Source organism: Seriola aureovittata, chromosome 21 (genome assembly GCF_021018895.1).
Source record: "Seriola aureovittata isolate HTS-2021-v1 ecotype China chromosome 21, ASM2101889v1, whole genome shotgun sequence".
NCBI lineage: Eukaryota > Metazoa > Chordata > Actinopteri > Carangiformes > Carangidae > Seriola > Seriola aureovittata.
In genome coordinates this window covers 8021251-8039145 of record NC_079384.1, presented here as the reverse complement: position 1 = coordinate 8039145, position 17895 = coordinate 8021251, and the positions used below count along the sequence as shown (strand labels likewise).

General features: G+C 42.8%; 3 protein-coding genes across 4 annotated transcripts; 1 reads left to right on the top strand and 2 right to left on the bottom strand.

The window, feature by feature from the left end:
- The first annotated feature begins 157 nt into the window (after positions 1-157).
- On the top strand, positions 158-1601 carry LOC130162000 (myeloid-associated differentiation marker-like protein 2). The gene has a single exon (XM_056365417.1). The coding sequence runs from the start codon at positions 407-409 to the stop codon at positions 1241-1243; it is 837 nt and encodes a 278-aa protein (XP_056221392.1). The 5' UTR covers positions 158-406; the 3' UTR covers positions 1244-1601.
- Positions 1602-2296: 695 nt separating this feature from the next.
- On the bottom strand, positions 2297-5510 carry LOC130161999 (putative protein MSS51 homolog, mitochondrial). Of its 2 annotated transcripts, XM_056365415.1 has the most exons (7): positions 5144-5510; positions 4780-4829; positions 4485-4640; positions 4260-4384; positions 3536-4099; positions 3130-3223; positions 2297-2629 (listed from the first exon to the last, which is right to left on the bottom strand). In XM_056365415.1, exons 1-7 carry the CDS (start codon positions 5300-5302, stop codon positions 2425-2427), a joined length of 1353 nt encoding a protein of 450 aa, XP_056221390.1. In that variant the 5' UTR covers positions 5303-5510; the 3' UTR covers positions 2297-2424. The 2 variants fall into 2 exon arrangements, with proteins under 2 accessions (XP_056221390.1, XP_056221391.1); XM_056365416.1 differs by lacking the exon at positions 4780-4829 and having other exon boundaries at positions 5144-5293.
- A 1038-nt stretch (positions 5511-6548) lies between these two features.
- On the bottom strand, positions 6549-15858 carry LOC130162398 (putative protein MSS51 homolog, mitochondrial). Its single transcript, XM_056366125.1, has 7 exons — positions 15719-15858; positions 13644-13818; positions 13335-13484; positions 11401-11525; positions 10517-11080; positions 7916-8009; positions 6549-7352 (listed from the first exon to the last, which is right to left on the bottom strand). Exons 2-7 carry the CDS (start codon positions 13799-13801, stop codon positions 7145-7147), a joined length of 1299 nt encoding a protein of 432 aa, XP_056222100.1. The 5' UTR covers positions 13802-13818; positions 15719-15858; the 3' UTR covers positions 6549-7144.
- Between the last annotated feature and the right edge of the window lie 2037 nt (positions 15859-17895).

Here is a 17895-nt window from a genome sequence, read left to right as displayed (position 1 = left end):
GTGTCTGTTATGCTTCATATATAGTCAGTTTGGAGAAAACTCGCGAGGAATTGTTTCATATTCAATTTTCTATTTAATTCAATTACAGGAAATTTAAACATTTCATACACATGGAAAAAAAACATAGCAGAAAAGTTGCAGCATATTCACCAGATTTTAAGCAAATAAGGGAATAAATCTTCCAAATTGAATTATTTTACTTACTAAATAAATGACTTGAGAGTTCAAAAGCAGTCCTTCTACTAAACAGGCATTGACAGAAAACACACCTACATAGTCTGAAGAACAATTCCTGCACCAAGAAATTTGAATACAAGGAAATGTGGTGGTCATTGGGTCAAGTGTTCATTGTTGCTGATTAAGCAGCAGCAAGGACAGTTCAGAGGACTGCGCCAAACTGAGCATCATGTGTGGCCCCTTCAAGAGCTGTCCGGGCATTTTACGCCTCCTGGAAATAATCTTCAGCGCTCTATCTCTCCTCATTGTTATCTTCAGGGGCAGGATGGTGAGTCCATGGGGCGTATGGTGTGAGTTTGTCTGGGTTTTCTGCATCATTGTGCCCTTAGTCCTGACTGTGGTGGAGGTCAAAATGTGGCACATCCTCCTGGCTGTCTTCCTACCCAACTGGGCTGACCTGACCTGCGGGTTGACCGTCCTGTGTGCGGCGATGATCACCTCCGCCACTCTGATCTTTGCAGCCGTTTTCATCTGCCTTTCCTGCATCAGCAGCATCCTCTGCTTCATCTTCTCCGTGGTCGCCGCCGTTGTCTTCCTGGTTGATGCTGTGATGCAAAAAATGAAGTGTCCGAGCGGCTACCTGTCCAGCCCGAGAGGAGTTCTCCGCACGGCAGAGGCTTTCACGGCTTGTATCATTCTCACCGCTGCCACTGACCACTTTGTAAATGGCGAATGGTTCTTTCGTCCTTTCGGGATGATGTGCAGCATCATTGTGTTTGCTGTTTGCCTCCTGGTCACTGTGGTCATCATAGTTCTCAACCTGCTCAAGCTGCTGCAGTGTCTCCTCTCATTTGGGCTCAATATGATGGAGCTTGTGTTCAACATTGCGGCAGTGCTGTTGTACCTCCTCGCTGTCATTCTTTGGCTTGTCTTTGGTTACAAACGATCCGGATACAATCCTTACATCAAGTGTTCCTACACTGACCTTAACACTGTTTCCATTGGAGCCATTGTCAACCTCGTCTTTTACATTGTAGACCTGGTTTTATCCTTCAAATCTCGCTAGAAGTGTAGACATGCCTCGCATTTACAGATTAAGATGGAAACACTGATTTGCTTGTGATGCATGATTTTATTTCCTCACCTGAAAGTAGATATTTTTTTAATTAGGAAAGTGTTTAATTGACAGCAGCCGTGTATGTTATGTAATACAGTAAATGAAGCAATTTAATTATCAATTTAGCCCGAAATCAAGTCAAATATTTGTTTGTTTGTTTTTCATCTTTAAAAATAACAGAAAATCCTTGCAGAACACAAGTGTTCAAGTCAGATGGTTAATGAACTAAATTGTTTGCTTCATTCTCACTAGTTATGAACAGCTAAATATAACCTCATGATGAAAAGGTGCCATTTTATTCTTGGGTGAAATGATGTCTTTAAAATAAAGGAAAGAAATCAGAACAGAAAACACAGTCTCTCCCGTATTTAATCATTTGAAATGTTTTATTGAGAAGTTATATCAGTAGACGTTTGGATAGTCTGCCGACAGAGAGTATTTGTAAGATTTCAACAGTTTTAATATAAGTAATAAATTGAGATTAAACAATCCAGCTGTTTTGCTAATGCTCACCCTCACCACTTACTGGTTTACTGATTGTTGGTTGAATACTTGCATCGGCCATACCAACAGCACAGACCCCAATCTGATAAGATTTTTGCTTTAACATGTTTTATTACAGAAAGTGTTTGAAACCCGTGACCAGAATAGTCATACATTCTGCCATCGTGTTCCTTATAGATGGAATTATAGCGAAAATATTTTTTGCATTGTTGAACATTAGTCCAGCAACAAGAATGTTCAAGGAAGATCAGTGAAATATACTCTGTAAACTCCCTGCAGGACAGACTACAGGACTGGACTATCCAAATAAAGTGTGAACGACATTTGACAATGCCACAATAGTTCAGAAACAGTATATTCAAATCTTACAACTCTGGCAGTTGCATGACATGAAACTGCGATAGTGAATGCAAATGTCAGAGTCAATACTTACAACTGTTAACCAAGGGAAATGGTACACAATTTTTTTTTTAGCAATAATAAATATGTATTTACGTGTTATTTTTTAATATTAATATTTTTATTGCTATTTTTAAAACATGATTACAGTAAAAGAAAAATGCAGTCTTGTAAAAACAATGCTTCTTAGTCTGAAAAAATCAGAGCTCCAGATGTGAGAGGCTCCTTCAGGCCTCGTCCGGCTCCTCAAACTCCACAGTCTCCAGGAGACCCTGAAAACAGAAGTAGTGGGAGTTGCAGTAGACAGGAGGCTTGTTGGGACACGAGCCCACCACTTCTGGTTTCAGCGAGGAGAAGGGGTTGGCTCCATTTCCCTTCATGTCCATCTCCAGCTCCAGCAGGATCTGCAGGGAGTAGGTCATCTCCGTCTCACTGCGGAGAGAGGACGAGAGGCATCAGTAGCTGCGCGCCCTCGACGATAAGAGGGTGGCGAGAGGAGAGAGAGCGAGCTCGGCTGATGGTGGCGGGAACCACATTCATCAGACACTGAGTATATTTGCATACTTTAAAGCACTTGTGTAACATACACTACAATAACGCAAATAACATGTGCCATTTAATAATGGCCTATGCCAATTTGGACGCTATTCACTGTTAAATCGCATGAAGAACATGTGGGAGGGCAGGGCAGTTTAAAAATACAAGTCGGTAGTACAGTACAACATATTTATAAGTAATAGGATATGAATATTTGAGATATTTCAAGTTACTTTAACTCACAAATCCCCAAAAATATGCACTTAAACAAAATACTGTAGTGTATTACTGTATTGTAATATGTAATCTGAAACTTCTTTTATATTTATGTGTCTCTATCTGATTCTGTTACAAGGACTTTTAACCGTGTGTGACTACTAGTCTGTAACACTCACTTGAGAGCAGTGAAAAGTGAAGGAATCTCATAATCCCTGAGGAGCAGTAGTGTTGGAAGCCAGCCGTCGTCCAGGCCCTGACTGGCATCAAAGTCTTGACATAAAAAAACGAAAATAAGTCAAAAAGAGCTCGGAATGGATATAAATCTTGCTGAGCACCTTTTCAGTATATGTATTACAGTCTAAAAGTCAATTAAAGATTATTTTCTCCTAAAACAAAATGTTATATTTCATAGCGTAACACTTTTATTATATCTTTGTCTAAAGGGGAAGACGTCAATTTCCAATTTTGAAATTCAATTTCACGACAATTTGAGGTGAAAAAACTCCTTTAACCAGACCAGCTCAAGATTTTAGAGTTTGTAGGATCACATCTCCAGGATGACACGATGTTGTATGTACATACCAGGATGAAATCCCACCACCAGGTCTGGCTTGGCTGCTTCCTCTTTCTCCACCAGCTCCTCCCAGAACTGGTGGTAGAGCCCCTTGTAGGCGCTGATGTAGACCCTCTGCTTGGGGCCGAACGCTCTGAGTGGAGGCCTCACAATGGGGCCATCCAGCACCTCTGGTCCCACCATGACTATCTCGATTCCCTGGTGTCTGGGGAACATGTGGTTTATCTCATCGTAGTCCGTCAGTCTGGCTGCCAGTGTCTCACTGTGGCCTGCTCCCACCAGGTGAATGGTGAGAGGTTTGGAATAAGGGTTAAGGCCAAATAGCCTCATCCCCCAGGCGATGGTCAACGGTCTGCAGAAGAACTCACTGCAGACTCTCCACAGCGACAGCTTCAGGTCTTCATCGTCAGGCCGAGGCCTGCCAGCATTGGTCCACAGGTCTTTCATCTTTGCACCATTTAAAACGGGTTCGAGGCGAGCTGTGAGATCTCCCTGCATCGCAAGCCAGTCATCCCAACCTTTAACCTCTGACTGGGGCTTTGACCATTTTTCTGTGGGGAACGGAAGCTCTTCTGCGATGAAAGAAAATCAAATTAGCTCAGTCGTCTTACAGAAATGCAGACAGTTCATGAGGCGGTAACTATCATTTCTTGTATATTCCTCCATTCCTCTCTGGGAAGAAAAAGAAGAATCCTTTCTCATTGTCTTTTACTGTTTGTGTGGATGTTTTACCTTTGAACACAAGCCACTCCACAACTCTGTCAATGGCAGCCAGACGCAGCTGTGAGCAGAGCTTCTTGTGTTTGGGCCAGTCACCTTTCTGACAGTCTTTACAGCAGTAATAAACATTTAGACATCTGTGCAAAGAGAGGACAAAAAGTGAGAGATCTATTGTCTCAAATATTCCTGACTTTGATGACAAAATAACTTGGAGGTTTACTGGATGGAATTTTTTACCTTGCACAACGCTTCAGGCTCTGTGGGTTTGAAAGTTGACTCGGCCGCTTCCCACATTGTGCACAGATTTTGAAGGATTCTTCTATTTTCTCAAACATCTCTTTTTGAGACCGGAAGGCCATAGGTTTACCGTTGGTCTTGGTCTCTGGGACAACTCTGTAGAAAGACATTAAAACATAAGAAATAAAATATAGATAGAGCAGAAATGACCTTTAACAGATTAGTGATTTAATAAAAAGTTATGAACACCCCAAAAGATCCAACTTGTTAAAATATGTTTCAACTGCGTTCTCACCGAGAGACTACTGAGGCCTTCACTCTGCTATTCTTAGACTGGGACATTTGCTGCAGTATGAGGAGGGGAGTGGAGGGGGTTGCAAGGGCAGATTCATAATAAGTTTACATATAGAAAAAATAAAACAGCAAAGAACAGCAGGGAGCAAAAGTAATGAAACAGGCCTTGGTGGTATGTTAGTATCTCAAAATGCCATTCAAATGTCATGCTGTCACTGTTTACAAGCACCAGGCGGCTCTGTTCCCGCTGCGCGTGGCTTCAGACACGTGCGATTTTTTTTCATGGTGTCATGAGGTGGTAAATGTAAATTTAGAAATGTTCTCCAAAATCAAAGTGCAGGGTAAAGGAAGTCAAACCTACTTACCTCTCTGACTCTGCCATTTCTGAGTCTCAGACAGGCTTCGCTTTTTCTTCCTCTGCTGCTCCTTGGGTTTGTTATCCGAGCAGCCTGTTGGGGGCTGCTGCTGCCAGATATAGCACCTGTGCTTTCCCTTCTAGTAAGTTTCTGACAACTCGAGACCATTCTTCACTTGACAAGAGCTGGACTCACCCGAACCGTTAAAAAAATTACATTGATACAGGTTTTTATGGGGGAAAATAAATCACTCATAAACAAAGACGTTATTGTAGAATATGATCCAACCCATAAAAGCTTTTAATTGGGTTCAGTTCAAACAATTGTAATGGCAACCCATCAGGAAATAGCCTTTGACCACTAATGTTTCTGAGCCTGACTGTTACAACACGACCTGTACTTTCTGTGTCTTTACCGCGCTCGTCCACTAGAGTTCAGTGTCACATCGTTTCACCAGAACTCTCTTCTTATGAATCAAAACAAGAAACACATGCAGACAGAGATGTCATGGTTATGTTTAACACATTAGCATCTGTGCCCTGATTGAGCATTATGAATTTTTTTCATATACTAATCCAACAAGAATATGCTCAATTTTACTGTTTACAAAGTAGAATTATTTCACTTTATATTCCCTTTACCATCATGTTGGGGTATTTTTTATATGTGGAGAGATCAGTGTGATAAGACGATGGTCTGTAAAACTGGCATCACTTTAACATATTACTGTTTTAATAAACTTTATCACTTGACTACTCTTTCTCTTTTTGATTGGAAGCTGGAAGCAATTAACACAGAAAGATTGCGTGCAAACTACTGCTTGAAATGTTTGCATAAAGTAGCTCTGAGAGTAGTTTTGTAGTCTTTGTAGAAGTCATTTCACAGCTGCTACAGAGGCTAAATCCTATGGGTTGTCCAGGCTTTGTGACAATGCTATCCTATGTAATAGGCCTGGAATCAGTGAAGCATATAATGTTCAGTTTTGTTAAGACTGTGTCAAATTGGGTGATTACTTATCTCATGGTAATATTTAATCCTGTAGCTCGTGCAGTGTTTTATAATATAATAATATAATATATAATCCACCCTGAATAAAACTGATAATAGCTGTCAAACAAATGCTGCTTGGCTTTTTGGCCTTTTCATTGTTAAGAGACGAGGGAAATATATAATTGCCTATCGAGAGTCTCCATTTAGCAAATAAAGAACTATTGTATTGTCTATTCAAGAAGAAGACAATTCCAATGGTGATCAGATGACTGTTGAACGGAGCCATGACGGCGGGTTAGGCTAATGTCCAAAAACAGAGCATCCACCACAGACCACACCACAGAACACAAAGACTCACCATCCGGCGGCAGCTACGAATGAGAAACAGAATCACAAAAGTTAAGAAAAAAAACCCCAAAACAAATTCAGAGTTCAAATCAGACTCTGCAGCACACAGGATTTATTGAAGCATAGCTTTAGATCATGTGTTACATTAGTGAGCATGTGATCTGATTTCATGCAGCCATTGTGAGGTTTTGAAATAGGTTCTAGCTGCAGAGCAAATTACAGACAACCATCAAATGAGAACTGAACTCATTTTGGTCTCATTATGTTTGTATGCCCATGACCCTTTGTATCCAACATTCATGTCACCTCAGGGCACCAGTGATGCGCAAACCTTTGTGCCCCTGCTGGTGCCCTCGGGTTCCCTCACATGAGCTTTGAATGATTTCTGTAATCTGACTCATTCATTAATAATATCAGAATTCAAAAGGACACTACAGCAGCAGTGAAGGCTCATTTTTTTACTATGAAAAATGCTCTCTTCCCCAAATCAGAATGTAAGCTTCATCGCTCACATCTTCCAACTAGCTGCACAGTCGAGCAATGTCCATCTCTGAGAGGCTGCAGGAAACCCCTCAAGTTCCCCAGGAAGTTCCCGTAATCATATACTGAAAACCACATCTTTAAAGAGGGGGACCAGACAGGCTCTGATTTTTCTTTCTTTATGGTGGCCGCTTAATTGTCTGGACTTGGCTCCTCAAAGTCTTCTTGTGGCAGCAGTCCCTGGAAACAGATGTAATGAGAGTTGCAGTAGACTGGGGTTTTGTTGGGGCAGGCCTGGACCTGCTCTGGTTTCTGTGAGGTGAAAGGATTAGATCCGCTGTCCCTGATGTGCATCTCCAGCTCCAGCAGGATCTGCAGTGAGTACTTGAGCTCCATCTCGCTGTGAGGACAAAGGGATGGCGGAGGAAATCGATTAATTAAGTACATTTAGCTTTATGGGATGGGGCTCATGAGAGGCCTGGCGAGAGACTAAGCACCTGTTCACAGACTTATTTCAATATCCTTCTACAAGAAAAACAGCTTCAGAGAAATTATAGAGAAGCAGCATCAACAGAAGGGAAAGAGAACAACATCAATAACTCTGCTGTATCACACGGTCTAAGGGGGGAGTTTGCTGAGAGCGCCTGCAGCGGAAGAAATAAACAGGAAACAGGTATCGGCCGCCAGAGGGAGGCGAGTGTGAGGTGTGGAAGGAGAAGTGCGATCTGGGTTTGCGGGCGGTAATAATTGTATCGGGACTGAGGACTGTAGTGAAGAAGAAGACACTGCCACAGAGCTGATGCAGTATTTAAGTAGGTTCTATATTAATCACTTAGCAGATGGAATACAACGCGAGATAATGAGGACGAGGAATCTCAGACATTCACTGCTGTTCAAAGGGAAAGAAATCTTATTATCTCCGTTATAAAAAATGTGAAAACGGGTTTTTATTATGTGACTGACCTATACATGGAGAAGAAGGCAGGGATGTTGTAGTCTCGGAGCAGCAGGAGAGTGGGCAGCCAACCCTCTACCAGACCCTGGTTAGCGTGGAACCCTGGGTTCAAAGACACAAACACCAACTGTCATCACATTCTCACGTAAAATCTTAAGTTGAACCCTAAATGGTGCGTGGAAGAACCTGACGTCACCTTTTTCTGACACTGACACTAAAAAAAAAGGAAACACTAACTGGGCTGTCTGTTTCTCTCGCAGACTGACAGAGAAAAAGTCAGATCTTTTTCTCCCCCCGGTGAGGTGAAGATCGAGCGGATTACGCTTCATTAGCCTCCACCTGCACACGTCTTTCTCTTAATGTATTTCCCTCAGGACGTGTCACTGATGGTGTTTTGCATTCTGCCTAATTATGAGTCAATATGACAAAGTTGATCGCGCCCCAAACAGGTTGACCTCGTCTACCTCGTTTACTGGAGTTGCTCAAACTCACACCACGCCAACCGAAAATGTATGACACTCACACGCTTACAGAGAGAGAGAGAGAGAGAGAGAGAGAGAGAGAGAGAGAGAGAGAGAGAGAGAGACAGAGAGAGAGAGAGAGAGAGACAAATCAGTGCAGCAGTCTGGCTATATTCAAGCTGGGGTGGGTAGATAATCCTGCGGCATATTAACTGACAGATGTCACTTTCCCCTGACTCATGGTTTATGTCAGTAGTATGTTTTTGTCTTTCTGAGCAGCATGGGTAGTTTGGTGAATGGCTCGCCCTTCAACCAGATGACTGAGGTTCAAGCCTCCATGGCAGCAAATACTGTAAATCCATGCGGCTTAAGTGTCCTTGTGTGAGACAAAACCAGCAGAGCAGCAAAATAGAGAATTTCCCTACGATGATCAATAACATCTCACATTATTAGTCTGCCCGAGAGAAAGATGTAATCACAGATTAAAATTCAATCAGCATTCAGAAAAAAGTATGTGTGTGAGAAACAGGAGAGAAAGCTATGAATTTGTTAAAGCTTCAGCTGCTCTGTAACGTACATGCTGGTGTGTATACTGGTTATGTGTGTTTGCTGGAGGGGCTCAGGGGATGCCACAGAGGCTGGAGAAATGTCGGGCCCGTGATACTGGCACACAGATGGTATCATGTTATTCATCGCCTACCGGAAGTCAAACTGCAGAAAGAGAGGATTCTGATTTGAATAATGCACGCTGTGATACGAACACCCCTGAGGTTACACTCCTCATCAAAGTAAAACATTTAACAGGGAGTAAGCGTTTAGGCGTTAAGACCTTCCGGGGATAAGGTGACAAAGAGACGTTCCAGTCTGACTGTTAATGACTGCAATAATTGCTTACCACCAGCGCCACTTTGGGCCTTACAGCAGATAAAGTTGCTGTTATTAATGGTCGACTTCCTTTGTTTCCTGGTCTGAAAAACTACATTTTATAACTTTGAATATACAGTTTGTTTCATGAATTACAAAAAGCAGCCTGTGTGTTGAGTTTCTGTTTCTGAAGTGCCTGTTTTCAGTGGTCTATCTCTGTATGGATGACAATACTTCCCCCACATCCATCTCCTTTGTGAGAGCTGACAGCTGACATCATCCTCTCCTATTCTCTAAGGTCAAGCCTCCTCACACACATACACACACCATCCTTTTTTTCTGCCTTCCTCCCCTATCGCTTGAACAGTGTAATAATGCAGTGCTCTGCCAGCTTTGCAGTCAAGATGCAGCCAGACACTCAAACAGTTTACTCACAGGATGACTGACTCATATATATTTAGCTCCAGTGGAGCCTGCAGTGATTGCAGTGACAACTGAGCCAGGGGTTATGGGTTCAGTTGGGTTGGGGCTTTACTGCTGCTTTGCAGGTCAAAGGGTGAGACACATGACTCATGAGCTTAGGAGGTGCAGAGTTATAGTGCCACTTTAATGAGGTTGGTTGTCTGTGAGGCTGGACAATAGGATGGACACATTTCAGTCTAACATGCTATTTTTCATGAAGTGGGGAAAAAGTTCTTGTAATGTTAAAGTACTTGTATTCCAAAAGTTTTAACTATATCCCTAATTCAGAAAAAGGGTTTTATTTGTTTTGAATATTGTTTGTCCTCTGAGTGAAAACAGGACAGGGATGGAGAGGTTGTTTTACATCAGTTAGTTTGCACATGACCATGGCATGCGATGTGCGCCTGAGTGAATCCGAGGGGGCGGACTGAGACTCCCCTTCCAAAAGGACAGCTTACCGACATTATGCTGAGTCCAGCAATCAGAAGCCAAACTCTTTCCCAGCTGCTCCCATTAATTACCCAAATCCCCAATAAAAGCCTGGCACTAATGAATAGGCCAGATCTAGTGAGTTATATGTGTCCTACTTGCGCTGTTCTCTCAAAGAGGTTATTGTCAGACAAGCATGAAAGGAGAGAAGTCACTGGTTCTGACTACTAAAGCTAAGTTGTTTCTATTTATAGCTGCAATGTTTATTCCGCTCATTACTGGATGATTTAAAAGCAATCTGAGGTGAAAAAATTCCTTTCAACCAGACCAGCTCAAGAATTTAGAGTTTGTGCAATCATATCCCCAGGATGGCACGATGTTGTATGTACATACCAGGATGAAATCCCACCACCAGGTCTGGCTTGGCTGCTTCCTCTTTCTCCACCAGCTCCTCCCAGAACTGGTGGTAGAGCCCCTTGTAGGCGCTGATGTAGACCCTCTGCTTGGGGCCAAATGCACTGAGAGGAGGCCTCATGATGGAGCTGTCCACCACTTCTGGTCCAACCATGACTATTTCTATGCCCTGATGTCCAGGGAACATGTGGGTCAGCTCATCATAGTCAGTCAGTCTGGCTCCCATGGTCTCATTGTGGGATGCCCCTGCTAGGTGAATAGTGATGGGTTTACAGCTTGGATCCAGGCCGAAGCGTTGCATAGCCGTCCCAACTGTGAGAACTCGAGAGAGGAACTCGCTCTGAAGCCGCCACAAAGATTGCCGCAGGTCAGCATCATCTGGCCGTGCTCTGCTAGCGTTTTTCCAAAGTGTTGCCATGTTGGTACCGGACAAAATGGCGTCCAGACGTGGCCAGAGGTCTCCCTGCATCGGGAGCCAGTCGTCCCAGTTCTTTACCTCAGCGACTGACTTGGACCACTTCTCAGTGGGTAATGGAAGGTCTCCTGTGTGGGTGGTAGAACATTGATGGTTTTATGTGACACAAAACTGAGGACGAAGATAAGTGTTGATTGTGCCTGCCAAGTTTAGATTGTGTTTGAAAAGCAATCAGAGAAATATAAAGGCTGAGGAACTTTAATTAAAATTTCAAAATTACACCAGTATTGCAGTGCGACTTTCTGTCACTTTTTGTCTCTCAGGCATTCAATCTCTGCAGCTCAGCTTTAAAATTATACCATCTCATTAGCGTGATTTCTCTGTTTTGTGAACTAAGACAGCTGTTCAGGCATTTTAATTTAAATGGCACTCCCTTTTCATTTCTCACCGGTGAACATCAGCCACTCCACTAGTCTGTCAATGGCCACCAGGCGAAGCATCTTGCAGACCTTTTTATGCTGAGGCCAGTCTTTTTTCTGACAGTCCTTGGTACAGTAGTACACATTCAAGCACCTGTGAGAGAACGACAAGGAGAAAAGCAACACAAGAAATGGAAAGAAACTATGAAATTCATGAAAGTTAATCAGGAGCACTTTAGTGGAGTTTGGAGTTTGCCCTAAAAAATTCTACAGACATTCAAGGAACCTCAAGGATAAATACTCATGACTGTGGTGATCAGCTGACCTCTCATCTAGCACCATCAACAAGTAAAAGTTTCAGTTTGTTCAATAGGTTGGTTCACAACCAAATACCTGGAAAGTGAATCACATTCCCCATAAGCCTCAGCTGTAGCTTTCTTTTTTTAGCGATCAGCAAATGTTAGCACGCTAACACATGAAACTAAGATGATGAACATGTTAAACATTAAACTTGCAACATGTCATGCAATGTCATGCAAGCATGTTAGCATTTTCATGTTAGCATTCAGTAGTGTAGGACTGCAGCGCCCAGGGTTGCATCACTTATGTATATCAAGATGGCTTCTTTATTATTAGAATGTCGTGTCTGTGCCAGGATGTAAATACAATCCTACATCCACCTAAAACCCATCGTTATATTTGACCTTATACTCATGACACTGAAGACGGATTCTGTCCTGTTTTAGATGACAGCTGGCAAAAACATCCATGACTGGCAGAAGCTGGAATTTATTACTGATTATATGACCTCTTTGTATGTACCCTATGTAGCCTACGGTTTAGGTGGTGAGGTAATACGTTGGATTAGAGGTCTGACAGCCACTGCCAGGTGGTGCTTTGGGAGACTATATTACTTTACCTTGCAATCATTTGCAGCCTCAGAGGCACGCACATTTACATAAAATCATTTATCAGCCAACGTGTTCTGTCAGGGCGCACCTAGGACGTATTGGTCCTCCAAATGAGGCTTACAAGTCGACGAAGGAATCAAAACAAGGCGAGAAAACAGAGATGGCTGCAGGGGTAAAATGTATAACACGTCTTCAGAGGTACTTCAGCCTCAAGAATGATGAAAAGGGTAAAATTAATCAAAAGGAGAAGTGAGAGTCTAATGGAAAGTCACAAGCGGACACTGTTAGACTATTGGTGGTAATTCTCAGATGTCAAAGGTTTGGAGAGTTTGACTTGTCAGCGATTCTGGGTTTCTTTTTCTGCTGCTACTGGTTACTTTTGAGAGAGGCAGTAGCAGCTGAGAATTTGAAGGGAATGCACATGGATAACAGTGTGTGAGTGTTTATGAATCAGCCTGAAAGAGAGAGAGAGAGAGAGAGAGAGAGAGAGAGAGAGAGACAGAGAGAGGGAGATAAACAGAGCAACAGGAAAGCATAGAGCATGATCAAAAATGAGGTGCAAAAACAATGAGACCCGTGTGAATATGCAGCATAATATCCCACTCCTTACTCTCAACACGCTCCTTGAAACACACTCTGTGGTGTTGTGACACTATAAACTACATTAAGCTTCTCTTAATAAGCTGCAGAGAAATGAATAGCAGTCAGGGGACTTAGCTATATTTGCCACTGGCCATTGTCCACCTCTGTAGAGCTGTCCACACCATCGTTGCCTATCATTCTGCCGCTGATACAATGGCAACGGGTAATGCTTCGCACATGACAGCTATTGGGCAGCAATGTCAAAACAATGTCCTCACCGGGTGATGATAAGAGCTGAACAGAAAACAGTGCAGGTTTCAGTGGCCTAAAATATTCTGATTGTCAACAATGATTAATGTTAATCGGTGCTAATGCTAAGATATTATAAATCAAGCAGCACAGACCACCTACTAAAGCGAGCACATCAGTGATGTCATGGTATCGCCCTTCAGTCGCGGCTTTGCACTCACTTCACGCAGCGTTTCAAGGTCTGTCCCTTGGCGAGATGGTCGGGCAGTTTGTTGCAGCCGGTGCAGAACTTAAAGGTCTCCTCAATCCTCTGGAACATCTCCTTGTAGTTGCGGAATGAGATTCCTTTAGCCTTTCCCTCAACAGCAGCCCTTTGTTAGTTAGTGAAAGTTGAGCCAAAAAGAAGTGAAACATGGAAAAGTAATCAATCATTTATGACATGACACGTTATATTAACAAATCAAAGTCTGGGTGCTGTGAAAGTGACACAAGAAATCTGGCAGAGTTATGAGAATAACATCAGTTTTTACCTGTACTGTCCGTAGTCCTTCATGTTGAGCTTGTTGAGAATCACCTTAGAGAGCCCGGGCACATTGGCATCCAGAGAATAAAAGCCGGACTGGTCAGAAAAGACGCTATCAGTCCCTGGAGCGTAGGACTGAGGGAGTGCTGGGATCTGGGACGCCATATTGTAGCCTTTTCTTTCTACAAGGAGAAGAATTATGCATTAAAAAACAAGCCATGCTGCAGTGATGTAGAGGCGTACTCCAGGAAACTGTGACATCATTGTTGGTTTCGGTTACTGGTGCAGCAAAACACAACTCTGACCACACACGTAACTCGATGTCCTCGGGTTGGCTGCTGCAACAACCGGTTAAATATGTGCAAGTGCACATTCCTCATAGGTTACTTTGTGAAGTATGTGCCATGATTTTACAGTTTACCTTGTGATCATGGCAACGGTAATTGTTGTGGTGATTACTCTTCAGAGGTGCTAATTCTGTCACAGAGTATTATAAAATGTCATGCAGTGTTTTGGTGCCTGTAATGGAACTGGTCCCGATACCGGAAACAATACACCCCTCCACCAGTTCAACCTGACAGACGACTGACAGATACGAAGCAGAGTCATTGGGGTGGGAGGGACACAGACAGAGACAGAGATAGGGACCCCCCAGCCCCCCTAACCCCCCACCCCCCACCCCCTCACCCCAAAGTCAGACTGACAAATGAGAAAAAGCAGAGCTGGAAATATAGACTTTAGTGGGAGCACGTACAGTTCCAAACCACACAGAGGTATTTGTAGTATGCACCCTGACAACCAAGCAACACAATGCACTGACACAACAAAGATTTTATCTGCTTTTTGATGATTCCAGACAGGGTTTGAAATGCTGCTCTTGATAATGCATGACTGCTGCCAGGACCCACAAAAGCTATTTCAGTATCAATGATAACATTACACAAGTACACAAAGTAAGAATTTTAAAGCATATGAGATTTTTTTTTTTACCAAGCAACAGTGATATGAGCTATACATAAACACAGACAGCATAGAGTCCTTCATAGTAAACATTGCGCTAATCTCAAGGCAGCTATAGGTAGCGTTTCTGAACAGATGCAGTGGGGTAGAGTAGACCAGGCTTGCCTCTGTGCTTTAAAATACACCCTCTTGCACCCGCACTCACACACACACACACACACTCCAGCCTGATGCCCTGATGACAGAAACTCTCACAACAAGAGGATCGCCCAAATCTCAGACAAGCAGAGGCTGCATCAGGCGTGTTCTTCCAGTTGCGTCACAGTGTCTCTGCCCTTGACCAAAATCCTTCGTCCCCACAAGCCATCCACCCCTACTTGCATGTCACATGATTTATTTACTTGGTTTGACATGAGGGAAAATAAAGAGGGGAGGGAAATGTGATCATCTGGTGGTGGTGGTGGTGGTGGTGGTGGTGGTGGTGGTGGTGGCAGCAGCATACACGTCTCTGTAGATCACATGTCTCCTTCAGTCTTTCTTTAGATTTTACTGGGAACTAACATCCAAGACTAAGCTGTTTAGACTCATGCGTGGCAGCATGTATGCTACATTTTAATCTAATTTATTTGGCTTAAATCAAGTGCCCGTAATTCTTTTTCCTGTTGATTGTGATTAACCTGTTTCTAAAGTGCAGCAGTACTTAACCTGGCCTTGAAACCACGCCACAGTGCAATTAACTCCAAACAGGTCGCAGCAATAAAACACTATTCTTAGCTTGGGAATGGCACAATAAATGTTTTCTTTTGTACTCTCGGCACTCCTCCTCCAAAACAACTTTTGCACTACTTTGAGAAACTTTGTATCTTTTCAATTTCATACTAAGTGTTGCTGGGGAATGATTTTGGTCTTATCATGTCTGCAGACAAAATTGAAAGGTCTATATCTAATTAGTTCCTCCATATCTACAGAGCACCAGGGAGGCATGAACAGATTTCCCACGGGAGAGCAGGTCTTTGCTTTTCTCTCCTCACATATCTGACCATGACAGTTTTTTTAAGCATGCAAAGTCTCTCCACTGACTATCTGGCCAAAGCATTATCACAGATATTTTAGCAGCCATACCTTTGGTTCCAGGCGAGCAGAGTGGCTTCTAGATGATTTTCAGTTGTCTTGGTTCCACGGTACAGGAAAGAAGAAAGTGATTGACAGGTCCTTATGCTATATGTGAACACCTCATGGAGCCTTCACACTGTCTCTGCTGAAGTCTTGAAAACCTACCCCCCCCAGAGCCAAAGTAGGAGATGGGTGGGTTGAGGACTATGAAGTGCTCCTGACATCTGAGGTTTGGGGGTGGGGGTAAACTAAGGAGAGGGAGAGGGACACGGATGGGTTGGGGAGATGGGTAGCCTTGGAGGAAGGTGGGGGCAGAAGAAGAGAGGGGTGGAAAGCGGGACAGAAGTCCATTTTTAGAAAAAAGTGGGTGGGATGTGTGGGGGAAGAGGTGGAGACTCAAACAGTGAGTGGACACATAAACACAAACACAAGGATTAAACACCCCAGAGTGATATATCCCTCAAAAACACAAGATGAGAAGATGCACATCACAAGCCAGGGAATGAAGTGATAACAAACACATCAGAGGGCGAATTTCTGAAATCAATAGAAGTGCAGTAAACAAGCGTGCGTGTGTGTGTAAATGAAAAACATGTTTGATATGTAAATACTTTATCCTTTCATCACACTGTGTTTTTCTTCTTAAATATCGGCAGCTTGAAAGCTTTGACTTCCTCTTATTATTCATCAAGTGCAAGTCTGAGCAGAGAAAACATCTGAAATCATCTCAGCTTTGACAGGTCTGCGTGCCTGTCAGGTCATTTCTTTGAGTCGCACACTGAGGAAGCTTCTGTGTCAGTGTATAATCGATGGAAACTTGAACGTCGTAAATATTATATTTGTAATAATGACAAACGTTGGATTTTAATTTAAAAAAATTTATTTGGTCCATTGGAACCTGAGATTGAAAATTAAACATACATATGTTTGTACACATATACTCATATCCCTCCCCCAGAAAAGATCAATAAAATATATCTCACATTCATCAGAGATCCATTTTTTTCAGCATTAGGTTTCTTTTTTTGTTTCTACTATCATACATTTATTTATTTTTTTTTACAAGTTTAAAAGGGTCAGTTGATTTTTTTTTTCCATTTTTTATCTTTTGTGTGACTTATGTTTGCAGTCTGTACAATTTACAAGGAGGAAACCAGACGAAGGAGAGGAGAGAAAAGGCGTCGTGTTGGCTGCTCTGTCAAGGACCAGGTTCTCCCTGGTTGCAGCCTCTTGAGCAGCAGGGGGCGCCCCTGAAGCACAGAACAGTCCCCACTACAACTTAATAGAAAGAGGAGTGGGCTCATAGGACACAAGCAAGAGCCAAAAATGACAATTATGACAAAAAAAGTAAAAAACAAAAATCTCATGTAAATGTAAAGTGATCCAGCAGTGACACTGAATTCTGAGGTGCCTTGTCTTTGCAGGTGTTTCAGTGCAGGTTCATTTCTCGTCAAGCTAATCCCTCTGGGCTCAAACTAAAGCCTTACATTATCACATTCCTTTATCTGTCATTCATCAGCTCAGTAATCAACAGTATTCAATAGACAACAGGCCTGCAAATCACTTATACCAATAAATTAGACACTATACTCACAGCTGCTTGGCTGTGATGACGCACACACGCACTCACACTCATAGGACAAACAGACGTCTGAAAGTGGTCATTATACATCATGTTTCTTTGGAAAACATATTTACACTTACTTCAGCTTAAGGTTTCTTTAAAGAAACTTTACTCTGCTGTAGTAGTTTTCTCACAAAGTGTCCTGAAGATGTCGTGAAGCTCGGCCTGCCGGCGCTGGCAGACGTGGTTGTGCAGAGCGAGTCTGCGGGACTGCAAGCATCGGGACACAGTGCTGACTATACCGACATAAGGGACGATGCTCATGAGATGATGCACGTTTCAGCACTTGTTTGTCGCTGAGATGAATCATCTCTCGGAGGAACAATATTCAGACTCAAAGTGTTCGTGACATGAAGAATTAATTTTTTCTACCAAAACAATCGTTCACTGTACGAGTCCTCCGGGGATTTTGCTTATCAGCTTTCAAGTTTTTTCCCATTTCACTACATAATAGTAAGACATCAACTTGTTGCTATAGTACCGCATTAGTTGCCCCCCCTCTGATAAAACACCTACAGTATGTTGCCATGGTGAGGATTGAGAGATCCTTAGTGAAAGAGGA

Bases quoted from the DNA above. Each gene is read 5' to 3' on its own strand.
- LOC130162398 (XM_056366125.1), bottom strand. From the start codon at position 13,801: ATGGCGTCCCAGATCCCAGCACTCCCTCAGTCCTACGCTCCAGGGACT. The intron at 13,485-13,643 runs GTAAAAACTGAT...TAACTAACAAAG, and splicing joins AAGGACTACGGACAGTACAG to GGCTGCTGTTGAGGGAAAGG. The intron at 11,526-13,334 runs GTGAGTGCAAAG...GTTCTCTCACAG, and splicing joins ACCTTGAAACGCTGCGTGAA to GTGCTTGAATGTGTACTACT.
- LOC130162000 (XM_056365417.1), top strand. From the start codon at position 407: ATGTGTGGCCCCTTCAAGAGCTGTCCGGGCATTTTACGCCTCCTGGAA.
- LOC130161999 (XM_056365415.1), bottom strand. From the start codon at position 5,302: ATGGTCTCGAGTTGTCAGAAACTTACTAGAAGGGAAAGCACAGGTGCT. The intron at 4,830-5,143 runs GTAAGTAGGTTT...CTCATACTGCAG, and splicing joins GAAATGGCAGAGTCAGAGAG to CAAATGTCCCAGTCTAAGAA. The intron at 4,385-4,484 runs GTAAAAAATTCC...CTCTTTGCACAG, and splicing joins AGCCTGAAGCGTTGTGCAAG to ATGTCTAAATGTTTATTACT.